The sequence below is a fragment of the Panicum virgatum genome, chromosome 7N (assembly GCF_016808335.1).
Source record: "Panicum virgatum strain AP13 chromosome 7N, P.virgatum_v5, whole genome shotgun sequence".
In the NCBI taxonomy this organism is placed as follows: Eukaryota; Viridiplantae; Streptophyta; class Magnoliopsida; order Poales; family Poaceae; genus Panicum; species Panicum virgatum.
In genome coordinates, this window is record NC_053151.1 from 27864604 (window position 1) to 27881432 (window position 16829).

General features: G+C 44.1%; 1 protein-coding gene across 5 annotated transcripts; it reads right to left on the bottom strand.

The window, feature by feature from the left end:
• Positions 1–4945: 4945 nt before the first annotated feature.
• On the bottom strand, positions 4946–8869 carry LOC120682104 (probable ribosomal protein S11, mitochondrial). 5 transcript variants are annotated; one of them, XM_039963856.1, is made up of 4 exons: positions 8623–8869; positions 8357–8546; positions 5772–5908; positions 4946–5686 (listed from the first exon to the last, which is right to left on the bottom strand). In XM_039963856.1, exons 2-4 carry the CDS (start codon positions 8531–8533, stop codon positions 5212–5214), a joined length of 789 nt encoding a protein of 262 aa, XP_039819790.1. In that variant the 5' UTR covers positions 8534–8546; positions 8623–8869; the 3' UTR covers positions 4946–5211. The 5 variants fall into 5 exon arrangements, with proteins under 5 accessions (XP_039819790.1, XP_039819789.1, XP_039819791.1 ...); XM_039963855.1 differs by having other exon boundaries at positions 8661–8844; XM_039963857.1 differs by having other exon boundaries at positions 8357–8549; positions 8661–8838.
• Positions 8870–16829: the final 7960 nt, after the last annotated feature.

Consider the following 16829-nt stretch of genomic DNA (forward strand, 5'->3'; position numbering starts at 1 on the left):
GAATAAAGGAAAGGTACTCGACACAGTACAACTACTCGATATTACTCGAGTACTTCTTCCTAAATAGCTTTACAATAACTTGGACCTGCATGCACAACGCCTGGATCTCTTGGAGCTTCTAGTCGACGTCTGCTGTAGATAGATCGGCCCGAGGCCATAATAAAGTATAAACATGTTATTCCCATCAAGGGAATAATGATACTCATATTCTGGGAGAAAAGTTTTAAGAGTTTGGAGGCATATTACAGTAATCGCCTCGCAAGATCTCTTGTAGCATCTTGCGAAGAAATTTCTCCTTCTCCCTGAATACGTTGTGACAAGATTAAGTCTCCTTACCAGAGATGTCAGTTTTTGGGCACCCAGAGATAGGCAACCCCAAGGATGTGGCACAACAAGACTCAACCCATCGACTCCAAACCTGTCTCATTGGAATATGCAAGGATATGATGTCCAAAATAGATCCGATGAGAGTATTGGGGTTGTAGGATGAGGTAGCAGGGACTTCTCTTGTCACTCGTAAGTTCTCTTCTAGCATTTTTTGTTGGAAAGAACTACACAAATTTCAGGAGGGCGAGAGAAAGAACACCAAATGCAAGCCATAGCTTCAAAATACTGGTGCTTCTAGAAAAGCCCTCTCTCCTACCTTTTTATAGCCATAAGGGACTGTACTGGAGGACAACCCGTGACGCTACAGTGGCAGCATTCGCGAGCGTAATAATGTAGATTCTCCATACAGTACAAGTCTCATGTGAGCACACAGTAAAGAGATATACATCTCGGGTTTTATTTTTGAGGATATTTCGGGTGCAATCAGTATGGCGTATCCAATCGAATTATTTTTCTGGGATTTTTTACCCGAAAAGAGGTCTTTTCGGATACCGGATCTGATGGATCCTGCAGATATTCTGAAGAATAAAATCTGATACCACGTCTTAAATTCTTAATTCCAAATCTTTGCTCGGGGGCTACCCGTAGAATAAGGGATTTTGATTTAAGGCTCGGGGGCTGCGGGATTTGTGCATCAGAGATTTATTTTTCAAATTTTTTAGAAAATAATGAAAGAAAAAGACTGAAGTGACCCTCAGCCTGATTCTGCGATTCAACCTAAGGCTCGGGAGCTACTCCATGCACTATATATGATCAAGATTTCGGGGCTTGAGCACCTCACAGTCTCAGAGCAACCAGAAGTACTTAGAGGGCTACTCGACGTGTCTGAAAGAAGGTCCAGAAGCAACCAGAAGGATGTTCTGACTACTTGAAGTACTCGAAGACGCCCAGCCAAGTATTCGACGCCTGCAGGACTCGGCTACGAAGAGCTCGGGGGCTTGTCAGACCCGGGGCAGCGGGACTGCTTATAGGCATAGAATGTTCTAGAGTAAGGGATGGCTCATGGATGTACGTTACCTCTCTTGTAACTATCCGAATAGGCATAGAACTAGCTGCAGTACAAAAGAAACTACCTGATTGTGTTATAGTAGGACTCCAACTGTACTGAGCTAGGACTTTCTATGTAACCCTGTCCCCCCGGATATATATGGGCGGGCAGGGACCCCCTCAAATCATTAACACATAAGTCAATACAAACAAGCACACAGGACGTAGGGTATTACGCAATCGCGGCCCGAACCTGTCTAAATCTTTGTATTCCTTACACCATCGAGTTCCAGAGCAGTCGATCCCTACCTACAAACCTTACTGCTAAGTGTATCCCAGAGCAGGCTTGGCGGTAAACACCGACAGTGGGTATGGGTGTTGTCGCTTTGCAGTTGTCGTGTTTGGCTGGATGGAATTCAGTCGAACTTAAAACCTTTGATACTTTTGGGAGCATAAGCTTTATGTTGGTCTCTGTGGTTCTGTAGAAATGCATTTATCTTTGAAAACAAACGCACATCTTTTTTGCAGGTCATATATCTAACTACGTATTGGCTACATACTTGGGCTGTCCTACAGAAGTCTTCTTCCCAGGAAGTCGTTATAGCGGATTCTCGTTATTTGGCGCAGGTGGCCAAGGAGTTTTTTACCCGGGCATATGGGTGGCGGTCTAGTCTTCGGATTGATAGTCATTAATGTGCTGGCAGAGGTCGGGAGGATTTCAGGATGTTCTATCACCTTGATGTAGCAGTCTTGAAATTAATAAAACTTCCCGTTTAAAAAAATTTGTATGATACTATGATTATTTAAATATAGAGCTTGTTATTTATATTTATATTTTCTTTTGTAATTTTTAGTGAGCATAGATTTCTTACTCATAATACGCTACAATGATATTTATTATGTTAAATTTATTGATCATGAGGAAAAAATTATATAGTAAAGTGTTGACCCATAGGTGATCCGTGGGTACCCGCTAATACGATGGATTTGAGTTTGGACAAAATTCTAAACCCGTCACGGGTATGAGTTTTTCAATGGATTCAAATATTTTTCTTAGGTTCGGATTCGGGACGGCAAAATTCGATGGATTTAGCCCGTTGCCATTTCCCCACTAGCCTACTACTGTAGTCAACTCATGGCTAGGCGAGTCCTCGCTTGCCGGCTGCTGCGGCCATCCTATTCCTACGCCCTCACCGGCCTCGATGGCCGTCGGCTTGCTGCTCGACCGGTGCGTAGCTAGCTAGCTAGCTAGCTAGGCGGCTACACTAGGCAAGGTGAGGCGTCTCGTCCTCAACCTCTCGCTCTCCCGTCGCCTGGATGTCATGTGTCACCCTCACCCCTTCCTCGCCCCTGTTGCGAAGGCCGTGGCGTCAAGGCTCAAGCGCGCAACGTGGCATCTCCCCCCCCCCCCCCCCCCCCCCCCCCCCCCCCGATGTTTACCGCAAATCGCAGCTGCAAGCAACGACTTTGTAAGCGATCTGTAGAAACTGGGAGTGGCGGGGTTTTGTAGCGTAGAAGAGTAAGAGATCTACGGCGGACAACGAGAGCTGAACACCAGAAACTTCGTAGGCGGACTTGGATGCTCTGACGTTTTCTTGCTCCGTTTTTTGAGGACTACAGTACTACACGATGTTGGGGAATTGGGGTAACTGCGTTCTTTTACCCCTTCACGTCAACATCACTTGTTGTTTCACCCTCGGTTTAGCCATGATTTTGCCTCTGTTTTTTACAAAAAAAAAATGAACGTATCGTTATGGTCCACTGGGATTACATAATATTTTTTTGAAAAAAAAGATGATCGGGAAATTGGAAAATACAAAACTACCCCTGCTGAATGGAAGCTCATGGAAGCTCCAAAGTTGATGTCATGCTGCGAGGAAAGAATATATTATTTACCAGCTACCTCCTTGGAAGTACATGAAGAATTTTAGTGAGGTAAAAAAAGTAAGGGCCTATTGCATTTTACCCTTATTTTGATCCTGAATTGTGATTTTGCCTTTATTTTTTGAATCTTTGTGAATTTACCCTCTGTTTTATAAAAACGAAGAGAGAGTTTACCCCTACTTCTCAAGAGGACTTGACGGTGTGAAATGGGCTAGTAAACGACGAGTTTACCTTTGCATTTTTACCTCTATTTTTGTAAACAATTTATGATTTTTACCCCCATTTTGACATTAAACACATTACTGTAAATACTTGGTGATTTTACCCCATTTTGACATTAACCACATGGACAATATTTTATCAGATATGAGAATAATTTTGTCAAATAAAATCAACAAGATTAAATCTGAGCAATAACTTGATTACATAACTTGCATGTTGAACACATGCGTAGCTAGATATGTTACACCAGTTGACATCCACATGCATGTCCACCAAAAGCAGTAACTAGTAGAGATATATTACATATCCATAGAGAATAAATTTATGCATCTATCCTAACAATGCTGCCAAGCTTCCTGATCTCCCTCTTCCTCTTCTTCCATCCCTTGCTCTTCCTATTCCCCATTCTTGCATCTCTTGTTCCTATTTCACTTGCACTTGCACTTCCTCTTCGTGATCCAGCACCTCCTGTTCCTGCTGCACTTGCATTTGCACTTTCTTTTCCCCTTCCTTTTGCACTCGGACCTTACGTGAAAAGGAAGAAAAATGATTCAGCTAACAAGTTGTAAATAAGTATGACCAAATAAGTACGACAAAATAAGTACGGAAATACATGACTCAGTCTATGTTTGGGAAGAGAGCTTTTCACTTTTGACTGGCCGTGGGCCTCCTTGGTACGGCCTAATCCATTACAATCAGAACAAGACCTCTTTTTATTTACTATTGCTTGTCTCATCATAGGTTTTAATCCTAGAGTTTCTTAGCCTCCCTGGTTTCCTTCTCAGTTTAGACCTGTAGTTTTAAAGGCTAAGTCAACACGGGTGCACTGGCGGTCTGGCCTGACCGCCGTGCACGGTGCACCTCTAGTAAGACGACGCCCCTGCTCAGCCCTATCCGCACGCCTGCCTGAGCAGCGCGCCCGCGCCCCTGGCTGCCGCGCGCCCGCGCCCCCTAGCTGTTGCACGTCCGTGCGCACACCCAAGCCCTTGGTCGGCCGCGGCGTTGATGCGAGAGGGGGAGGAGGAACACGAGAGGGAGAGGAGGGTCACAAGAGGAAGGGATAAGACTAGTGTATGGACTCATGGGTAAGGAGTATTCTTATCTTTTAACCCTATTGTGAAGGGTTTTTCTTTTAAAAAAACAAAATTATTTATTTCACACCCCTCTGACAGAGTTTAAAGGAGGGGCAAACGAAAGCTTCATTTTCATAAAACAGGGATAAAATCATAAAGTTACAAAAAATGAGGGTAAAATCTCAATTAGCTTTTGGAGCAGGGATAGAAACACCAATTCTCCAAAAAATGAAATCACAAAGTCCTGAGCAAAAATATAGGAATTGACACCGCTAGGTGCTCCTTGACGGAATGGGATTAAATGTAGTCTCCAATATAGAAAGATAGGTGCAAAATCACATGGTCGGAAAAGTATGGCCTATGGGTAACACACATTATTGTTAAAAGTAGGGTCGGAAAACTATAGCCTATGGGCAAAACACATTATTGTTTTATCATACAACAGTTCAGATTTATGGTATATATCAGCATTCCACCCATAAAAAAGAATTGTCCATAACTCACTGAATAGCATAAGTAGGACAGAAACTAGGCTGTATAGCCCAACAAGTTGCAGAGAGCCAAGAGACGGAACACCTGCCAGCTTACAAAAGCCTTCCAGATCACCTTCAAAAATTCAACTTATTCCTACTCAAATTTAATTTCAGTTCACAGAGAACTAAACCCGGCGTTGTTTTGGGAGTCGGCATCCATTATGCGGAAGTTGGGTGACATCATGGATGTACATGATAGGAGATTGATCTCTAACTCTTTCCCCTCGAAACCCTTCCCTAAAGCCCAGGATCACTTTCTTCTTCTTCTTGAAAAAAGAAACCCCTTTCACTTTCATGACAACAGACCTTAAACCCATCTTCCTGGCAGAACGCCCGACATGTTCGGCAGTTGCTTCAGCAGCATATCGAGAGAGACGCGATCGACCTTTTCTGTCCTCCAAACAACCAGCAGAGGCTCCAGTCTTTTTATTACCACTAGCATCTGTCACCGTCACAAAGGTCTTATTTTTCTTCAGTAAGACATGGATAAAATCTCTCTTCTTCTGTGAATATTGTTCACGTTCATTAAACATTCGCGAAGTAGGAAATGGAAAGCGCCCCCCAAGGTTGAAAGGTTTCTCTCCACCAGCTGTCTTTAACCTTTATGCCAAGTCAGAATTACAGACAATTGTCAGTCATTAAACAAATATACATGTGTACATAGAAATATCAGTTGCCTACTTACGCTGTCCCACCATTATCTGCATTATTGAAGTTGAATTGTGTCTTAGAATTTAAATCTTGACGGAGAGAATTGATTATGTTGAAATTCTGATGTGCCTTCAATTCTGAAGCAATTTCAGACCCAGAAGGGGGGAAACTCTGGACAGACAAAATTTACTGTCATAATTCTGGTCAGTAGTGATTGATTGATGCAATATCGGTATTCTAAGATCAATGAGGCATAATTCTAATAATTCATGTGGAGAACTGAAAATGAGATAGAGCATTTAGTTAACCAAAGTCTCGGACAGCACTTCATGTATGGTCAACACCAGTACCACAGAAGTGTTTACAAAGAAATATACATATTTATTCCTTAAAGAAAATAAAGAAAAGGATAGCTACATAATTTTACTTATAGGAACTCATGTGAAAATGTAGCTGACTCGTGCATATTGCCATCTAAATTTCAAGCTCCAACACAAAATTCATAGTTACTTTATTCACAGCGCATACACCCGTGCATTTATCAGCACTTTCGTAGGCTTGGAGATGAGAAACCTACACCTATATGTGATAGTGATATTACACGAGTGACTGAACGTTCATCAATGCCACCACCAAAGCTGTAGCATGATGCGATGGAAATTGGCCACATTGGCAGCAAATTTACATGTTCTGGTCAGTAGATTGGGATCAAATTGTTAAGCACTTTTTTTTATCAAAATGCTAAAAAAGAAATACCAACCCATAAAAAATTCTAAGATTGACAAACTTTACTTTGAAAACATGAAATTGCAAAAGTGAGGTGGTGTACTCCCTCCAGTAGGGATTTTTTTCTCAAACATGCAGGAGAGCTGTGTATCATTGCAATCATAGAAGAAAAGGAGTTGTGCAAACATACACACCCCTTGATATAAATCACACATTTAAGTTATGCACAGTACAAACACAACCCGACCTGGGTAGGATATTCTTAACACTTTGGACCTACTCCTACTGCCAAATTGCCTTTATAGTACTCTTAACAAACCATTTTGCAAACATGTGACTGCTTAGCTCCAGATTACTATTTTACCACTGATCCATTCCCCATCTTTGCTACGCCATTGCACTATGCCATACGATTCAAAACCCACAGCTCACAACAGACCTGGTCAGCTGGTCCTCCCTAACATTATCTTCTCTCTTCCTCCACTGTTGTCCAGCACCACTGCAGCACTGTAAACACCACCCTCACATCCTGCCTGTGGCAGCTCTTCCTGCCTTGGCACCCCCAGCTGTGACTCCAGCACAACCAGCCTTTATGTTCCCAACAGCCGTCATGCCTGTCCCTCCTTCCTCACTCCAAGCCCAATGCCTCACTTTCATTCCTTGCTGGCTGCTCTCAGTTGTGGTGCAAGATTGAGCTGGGCTCCCATGGCGGGTGAAGGAGCAACATCAAATGAGCATTCGTCCAACATGTTAGTACCAGACGTATTTTCATCCGGTACTAACGCACGAAATTGTACCGGGTAGAGATTTCCGGTCATCGGATCCCATTTAGTACCGGTCAGTGTCTTGGCCCGATACTAAATGGTCCTCAACGGACTACTTCAAATGGAAAGCATATCTAATTCCATCACATGAGTTGTGTAGGTGAGATAGTAAGGAAGGTTCGTGTGAGGCTTGAGGTCATGAGTTCAAATCCCACGGACCGCGCACACATGTATTACGCTTAAAATTGACGTGCCTTGTGACTTGTGATGATGCGCGTGTGCAAAGGCCTGCCAGGGATTTGTCAAATTTTTTTTTTGGGCGCAAAGTCGTTTAGTACAGGTTGGTGTTACCACTTACCAACCGGTACTGAATACTGAATGGACCATTTAGTACCGAACAACCAGTACCGGTCGGACGCCCGGTACTAAAGAGGGGTTCCCGGCCGGTACTAGAGGTCAATTCTCTAGCTGTGAGGAGAACCAATAACGGAGAAAATGGTGAAGAGGATCTATGTGCAATCAGAACCATTCATTGCCAATCATGTGGGTCAGTGTTAGATGGAGTAAAAAATGGGAACTAAGTAGGTAGGTCAGTTCCAAGTGGAATTGATGGTACATTTGCAAACAGAGTTCATGAAAGTGGTACCGAGGCAATTTGGTCTACTCCAAACTTCACCTACTATTCCAGCCTATCTCAATCGCAATAAACTAATGCGAGATATAAAACAGCATTCTTTTTAATTTAGCTCTACCAATTTCATGAGATCATTCATTCAAAGAAAAGGATTGCTTGGGAAGAATGTGTAGCAGGACAAGGTGAAGTCTCCCAACGAATATTGGCACTACAGGGAAGAGGGGTTTCAAGGGGGGTTTTCTGATGAAATGATTTTCTGCAAGCATGACAGTTGACTCATAAGCTGATTTCAGAAGATGACAGCACTACTGCACCTCATTCGAAAAAGGGGCACCTGAAGGAACCTCTATTTTACCAGGAAAACAGAAATGGGCCTGATGCGTGGAGTACTTTCTTCTACCGCAAAACCAGATATTTCAACCATGCCTGGGGCTTGATTAACCTAACAAATCGAGGATGAAATTGATGAAGTGAGTTGGGATGAGGTAGAAATACCTTGTTGGGTCCAAATACATCCGAGGTGAAGCAGCGCAGGAGGAGTTGGCCATGGAGCAGCCTTCCCGTGAAATGTCCATCTGAGGCTTGCCGAAGACTCTCCCCAAGAGATGCAGCTCGTGGCGCCACCATTAGTGACCGGCGGAGGGCAAGGTGGGCGGATGAGAAGATGGCCATTGTCCTCGATCTCCTACTTAAGACGCAAGAAGAATAGAAGAAGTCAACAAAATATTTCAGATCTGAGAAGCAGAATAAGAGAGACCAACAGAAAGAACAAAATAACATCGTGGAGGCGGGCGGGCACCACGCCGGCCTCTTCGTCCTCTGCCGGACGGAGGGGAGCCGCGCGAGTCGGGCCGAGCGGGGCGGGCGTACGGAGCGGCGGCCGGAGGGGAGCCACCGGCGAGCGCGGACTGAAGTAGGCAGCAGGCTCGCAGGGAGCGAGCTGCGCGAGGGAGATGCGGCCTGACGGGGGCAGCGGAGTGGGGAACGGGGAATGTAGGCTGTGTTTAGTTCCTCAACTTCTCCAAACTTTTCAAATTTTCTATCGCATCGAAATATTAAATATAGCAAATGATTCATGCACGGAGTACTAAATGTAGATAAATAAAAAAACTAATTGCATAGTTTTGATGTACGTTGCGAGACGAATCTTTTGAGCCTAGTTAGTCTATGGTAGGACAATATTTACCACATACAAATAAAAAGTGCTACAATGTTTTTCGCAAACACTTTTCGCATCTAAACACAGTCGTATTAGGGTTACGCACAGAGTATCTAGGAGGGCTGTAGCTGTGGGCTGGGCTGAAAGTCTTTGTTGGACTATCGAGGTTTTTTTTTTGGCTATTTGGGTACCGGGGTTTTAGCTGTAATAAATTCAGGTTTCCACATTTGCTACATCGGAGTTTTCAGGTTTCGGGCTTGAGTTTTTGGGTTCGGGCTTTGGGTGTGAGATTTTGTGCACACTTCTAGAGTTCTAGACCCTATTTGGGGAGCTGTTGGGAGCTTTTGCTTCTCCAGGAAGCTCCAAAAGCCAAAAGCTCTCCCAAACGAGGTCGGCTACTCCTAGAAGCAAAAGCTAAAAAAAGCTCATTTTACACTGGTCATCAAAAAGCTCTTCTCCTGCAGCTTCCCGAGCTTTTGCGGGCAAACTATTTTTTTCATACTTTCCCCGTCTCTTCTCCTCCACGCGGACCGAAGGTGCTCCTACCCCCGCCTCTCCCCCGCCAACCGCGCCCATAACCCTCACCGGCGACCGCTACGTCCCCCAACTCCTCCCTCCGCCAGAGCTCCACCGCGCGACCATCTCCGGCACGGCGCTGCTCGGGACTAGGGCGAGCTCCCCTTGGCGGAGACGGCAGGGCCGAGCTCCCCGACCGCGGCTCGGGGCCGGCAGGGGGGGAGCTCCCCTGGGCGCGCGGCCGGGGCTCGGCGGCGGCAGTGGCGAGCTCCCTGGGTGGCGCGGCCGGAGCTCCCTCCCCTGATGGCGAGGGCGAGCTCCCCTGGGCGTGCCGCCGGGGCTCGGCGGCGGTGGGGGCGAGCTTCCTGGCACGGCCGGAGCTCCCTCCCCTGACAGCAGGGGTTAGCTCCCCCGAGTGGCGCGGCCGGAGCTCGGCGGCAGCAGGGGCGAGCTCCCAGGGCGACGCGGCCGGAGCTATCTCTCTCTTGACGGCGCGGCCGGAGCTCCGCTCCCTGATGGACGACACGCACAAGCGCTTTTGATAAGCTCCCCCAAACAGACATAGTTAATTTATCTGAAAAACAACTTTCTAGGGAAGCAAGTGGAGCTTTTCCAAGTAAAGCTTTTGGAGAAGCTTAAGCTCCTCCAAACAGAACCCTAGTTGTCTTTTCAGCCAACTGACAACGCAGGTAGTGCACCATCCTTGACGAGCTGGGAGGGGTGCTGCGGCTGAGGGACTCGTGGAATGCAACTCCTGGCCTTCCGGTCTTGGGCCTCGAGATGCAAATGGCGCCCCTGAGCGGCTGGGCCTGGTTCACGGCATTCAGGGATTTTTAACATTTTCAAGCAAACAAGCTGCCACTGTGCGTGATGAGTATGCAAGCTAGGCTGAAAACTACTGCTCGTGCTGCCATCCAGATAACCAACCAGATGCTCCGCGGAGCCATACTACATACATGGGTGCAACCAATCACAGGGACTCTACATGCTCGCAACTTTGCCAAGGGAGGGCGGCCTGGATCACTTGTACGACCTACGGTAGATCCCTTCGAGCAACCAATCAGGCACTATGTGTTAAACAGAGATTAACACCTGCTATGCATTGAGCTTATCCTTAATTCTTATATTTTATAGTTTTGAAACCTGTACGATAGCGTTATAACCATCTTACACCTCTTATCTATGTTGGTTAGCAGAAAAAAGAAGGCCACTAACTTATCCTATTTTGAACTAATAGTATTTTGATCCCTAGCTGCATTACTTTTCAAGTTTACATGTTTGTCCTTTTAAAAGAAATGAGTACTCTACTCGATAAGGACAGATAACCGCATTATGTTAGTATACAAAAGATAAGTGTACCCTTGCATCATTGGCCATCCGAATTTGTTCAAATATGAAAAGTTAAGACCTGTTTTAATTAATAAATGTTCATTCAACAACTATTCCAATCAATCTTAATAAAGATTTTATTTCAATAAAAATCTAGAATAGTAACGAAGAACATATTTGAGCCCTCGTTTAAGGGATACAGAGGATCCCTCGTGTCGAAGTCTTACAAATCCTTCTGATAGATGTTGAAAAAGTTGTACAATTCTCGAACCGTTTGGCTGCCTCTACTTCATGCTCACCTCGTGTCATGCCTCTTTTGTTAGAAATATAGTCAGTTTTTGGTATATTTTAATTTCAAATGCTATTATCAATGTCATAGCATAAATAAGTAATATCGTGCTAACAAAATATGTGCTCGTGTTCATATTATTCTCACTAATAAACATGAACAAAATAATAAACCAGAATTAGTTTAGAGTGTACCCCAAGGCGGGACCAGTGCCGGAGGCACCGGGGGCACCGGGTGCACTGTTTCAATGACTGGACATTGTGTCGGTCAGGGCTGTTCGATGTAGCCGAACTTAGTCAATGCAGTGCAGATGGCCGTCGGGAAGTAGTCGAGACGATGTTGATGTTCACTTGGGGAACACAGGTACGGCCACCAGGAAGTAGAGGACGTAGGCATTCGGCCACCAGGAAGTCGAGGACGTAGACGTTCGTTCGGCCACTGGGAAGTAGACGAAGTAGTCAATCAGGAAGCGAGCAGTCGCGTCAAGACGCTCCCCAAAAACCTGATTGCCGCATTATCTCGAGCAGGATCTCAGTGTTGCAGAGGTTTCGGAGGCCTGCTCTCGCCAGAACTGTGCTCGCAGTGCTAGCGATGGGGATTACAGAAAGCAGCTGAAGGAGAAGGGAGAGGTCTCCTAAGCAGGAGTACCTGAGAGCTTGAGAGTGTTGTGTTAGAATGAGAGGGGCTGGTCTCCTTTTATAGTCGATCCTAGAGGAGGGGGGATGAACCTGGACACCTCTAGGTGTAACAATGGCCATCAATTTGCACCATTAACCGGTCATCAATCCTCTATTTTAATCACTATTTATTACCCAGCTATCATTCTCCTCAATTACAACATGGTATTAACATCCTCATGACTCCTTAGCATTAGTAGTGAGGTTTAATTCTTTTCCATTGAATTATTGAATAATTGGGCTAAAAAGCCCCTCATATTCCAACAATCCCCACCAAGAATTTCAAGCCTCACTGGAAAATGCTATCAATCCCTCTTTGATATACCAGTATTTGGTAGAGACTGTTAAGTTGAACTTCCATCTAGGACAAAGGCTACACTTATTCACAATTGTACAATGGACTATGACTTGAATTGCCAGTCTTGTGCAAACAAGTTTGACCAGAGCCCTACACTGGTACTAGGCTGCATAAGCATCCCCGCGATTTGGAGTTTATAAGTCATACTACATATCTTTCATGAGTTTCTAGAGATTACCCACTTCTCATAGACTATGACCAATAGTCAGACTCATATAGGTGTGTTCCTTACCGACGTTCTTTAGGACAACATCTTTGTTTCAAGAAAACAACTCATTTGTTTTAAAGAAACCACCTGGAATACATTAAGGTATAGACCAACCTGCCATACAGATTAGAAGAGAAATGCACCTTATACACGGAATGAGCCTTTTTTATAAAGGTTCTCTTCCCTCAGTCAGACTTTAGTTTGTTTCACCATCCTACTTCACGGGATCTCCGATCATGTAGGACAGGTTACCACTATAGAATGACTCACGTGGGTTTCAAGCCCAATTTCATAGATGCATTGTCTATCACATTCCGTGAAAGACCCTTTGTAAACTGATCTGCCAGATTTTTTAGCCGTCTGAACATAGTCCAAGGCTACACTACCAGAAAAATTGGCTAATGCGACCGGTTTTTATTGCGACATCCATAATTTTGTTGCGATAAGTACGTTTAGCGCAACAACAGGCGATTTTAGTTGCATTGGGGTGACTTTCTGCAACCAAAATCTTAGTGTCGCGATTAGAATTTTGTTGGTTGCGATAAGTAGGAGATATCACAACGCACATTTTGGATTGTTGCAACAAGGTGGGGTATTCCCAACAGAAAACAATGCGTTGCATATAGGGTGAGGCTAATGCAACATATCTTGGATTGGTTGCTATTCTTGATGTTGTCACAACCAAAATAAAGCATTGCTATTACTATTCTCTACCGTTGCAATAGATCCTTGTTATGGCAACACAAAATTCAGTCATTGCAAATGGAAGCATAGCTGTTGTGACGCATACCAGGTTGTTGAGAATGGAAGCTTAGATATTGCGACGCAAACCAGAGGCGTTGCAATGTAGTTATTGTATTGCAATGATTTAATGGTCGTTGCAGCGAGGCTAAGAGATATAGCAACGAACCTAAGGGTCGTTGCAGCATGGATTAGATATAGCAACAAAATAAGGAATCATTGCAACTAGGCTAGGCTATAGCAACGACCAAAAAGAATTGGCCCACAGAAAACCCTAAGGCCCACACAAAACTGTGATGAGACTACGCAACACGTGCGGCGGCGAGACCCCTGGTATTCTACGATCCCCGACGAGCCAACGAATCTCCAGTGCTCCCTGCTTGAAGAATCGAGACCCCTATCCCCGAAGGCAACGCTAGCGCGCGCCTAGGGCCGGCGAGGAAATTGATTGACGTGCCGACGAATCTCCAGTGCTCCTACTTGAAGAATCGATCTCATATCTGGATCCCTCAGTTTAAGGTATATATCCATCATGAAATGTGCATAATCTTTCGTACTTATTTATGTATTTTATTGTTTTGATTAATCCTTACTATAGCACACTTTTATTTGCAAAGGTTACTTGCTTCCCTGGATTTTGCAATATGTCACAAAAAGATTATAGTTGGATGCTTTTGCCTAACACACATCCTACTTGGCATGTTGGGTTTGAGAAATTCATTAAACATACCTTTGAAGGAACATATGAAGGAGAGACTGCAGCATGTCCATGTTGCATGTGTCGAGGCATGGCATACATGTCCAGAGAAGAAGTTGAAGAACACGTGTTTCATAGAGGGTTGGATAATGATTTCATAAAAAGCAAAACTGATGTTCGTGCTGCTGAACCTATGGATGACGATGTTTGCAATATCAGTGAAGGTGGTGATGAAGGTTCTGTCAGTAATCTGTTAGCTCACTGATTAGTGGTACTTGCCATAGATAAATAAATGAAGATGAGCCAAATGTTGCGGCAAAGAAAATTTTCAAGTTAATGGAAGAAGGCCGGAAGGAATTGTACCCCGGATACAAGAAGGCTAGCCAAGTATCCTTCATTGTCAGGATATTTCAGATTAAGTGCATGTGCGGTATAAGCAACAGTGCAATGGAGCAAATACTTCACTTGATCTGCCTTGTGCTTCCCGAAGGACATTGTGTCCCAAATACTATGGATAAAATTTGAAAGGTAGTTCGAGACCTTGGCCTCAGCTACGAAAAGATTCATGCCTATTTCAATGACTGCGTGTTATTTCGTGGGGAGTACGAGAACTTGGACAAATGTCCAATATGTGAGGAGAGTAGGTGGGAACATACAAACTCTGAGGGGACTAATGATGTGGAAGATGGAGTTAAAAAGAAGAAGGTTCCTCATAAAATTCTTAGGTATTTTCCACTTATTCCCCGGCTGTAAAGATTATATATGAACGACACGACATCGGCATATATGCGTTGGCATGCAGAAGAATTGGTTAAAGATGGTAAAGTGCGGCACCCAGCCGATTCTTTGGCTTGGAAGCACGTAGATGACATGTATCCGCACTTTGCATTTGACCCATGTAATGTAAGGCTGGGACTTGCATCAGATGGCTTCAGTCCATTTGGGATGTTGAACGTGACTTATACAACATGGCTGGTTATCCTAATTCCTTATAACATGCCCCCTTGGTTGTGCTTGAAACAATCGTATTGGATGATCTCAATGCCGATTCCTGGGCCTAAATCTCCAGGAAATAACATTGATGTGTATTTGCAGCCTCTGATCGATGAGCTCAAAGAGGTTTGGGAGAAAGGAGTAGAAACATGGGATGCAAGGGTGAAGAAGAATTTTACACTGCATGCACTTCTACTCTGGACAGTAAACAATTTTCCCACCTACACGATGCTATCTGGATGGAGCACAAAAGGGAAGTTTGCTTGCCCTTATTGTCATAAGGATACTGATTACTTGTGGTTAAAATTTGGATCGAAGCATTGCTACATGGGGCATCGCCGTTTTTTGCCATTAGAGCACAGGTGGCGAAGGAACAAGGTCAGCTTCAATAACAAAGTTGAACACAGGGAGGCTCCAGTGCCGCGGAGTGGTGAACAAATATTGTAGCAGTACGAGAGTTTTGAGCAAGTAACTTTTGGAAGGACTACTTGCAAGAAGAGGAAGCAGCGTAAGGAAGATAATAGATGGCACAACTGGAGGAAGAAGAGTATTTTTTTTAATCTTCCGTACTGGTCTTCATTGCTTATACGCCATAATCTTGATGTGATGCATATTGAGAAGAATATATGTGAGGCCTTGCTAGAGACTTTGCTCGAGATAGCAGGTAAAACTAAGGACACTGAGAAGGCTCGACTTGATCTGCAGGATATGGGCATAAGGAAGGATCAACATCCTGTGCTCGAAAAAGATAAATACAAGTTGCCAGCAGGGTTGTACAAGTTAAGTCCTAGGGATGAAGCAAATTCTGTGCAACTTTCTTCATGATGTTAAGCTGCCAGATGGTTATGCCTCAAATATCAGGAGATCTGTTGATGTCAAAGGTTGCAAGGTAGCTGGACTTAAAAGTCAAGACTACCATATTATATTTCAAAAGCTTTTACCCTTGGTGGTACGTGACATATTGCCTACAGATGTAGTGATCCCATTGATCCAACTCAGCAATTTTTTTAACAAAATATGTTCAAAGGAGCTTGAGGTATCTGAACTTGAGAAACTCTGCAATTCTATTGGAGAGACTCTTTGTCGGCTTGAGATGATATTTCCTCCAGCATTTTTTGATATTATGATGCACTTTCCAGCTCATGTTGCTTGGGAGGCCAGATTAGGAGGCCCTGTTTCCTATAGATGGATGTATCCAGTGGAGAGATACATACGTACCCTCAAAGGTTATGTGAGGAACAAAGCTTGCCCAGAAGGTTCGATAGCAGAGGGATACATCTCAGAGGAGTGTTTTACATTTTGTTCTCGGTTCTTTGAAGATGTTAGTACAAAGCTTAATTGGCCAGACCGTCGAGAAAGGTGCACTGTTAGTGAACCACCATCTGGTTTGAGTGTATTCAGCAGCATGGACTTCAGTAAGAAGAGAAGTGGTCAGGTCGAGTCTGCATCTTCTGATGACCTCCGGATGATGAGACACTACATATTATCCAATTGTGATGAGGCCATTCCATGGATAGAGTAAGCTTCTAGTGAAATCATATTTCATTTTGTTGACTGCATATGTAATTGACAAGGCCTATGTTCATTTTTCTCGCAGAGAGCATAAGAAAGAATTGAGAGGGAGAAATCCAGCGAATGTTGATAAAAGGCCCAGGGAACTATTTGTATCATGGTTCGAGCGTAAGGTGAGTCATTTTATTGTATAATTTTATTATTCATAATTTGTGTATAAATTATTTATGGATAACAACACTATATATTTGCTCACCTGTTTTCAAATAATTGTGAGCGCAGATCAGCGAACTACATGCACAGGGAAAAGTTAGTGATATGCTATATGATCTAGCTCGGGGTCCGCATCATTGTATTCATGTGAGCAACAGGTGCTCCATTAATGGTTTTTTCTTCCGGGCAATAGACATAGAGAAGCATCTAACCACACAGAATAGTGGTGTTATCGTCCAGGGCGATGGCATGGAATGGTACGGTGTCATTAAGAAA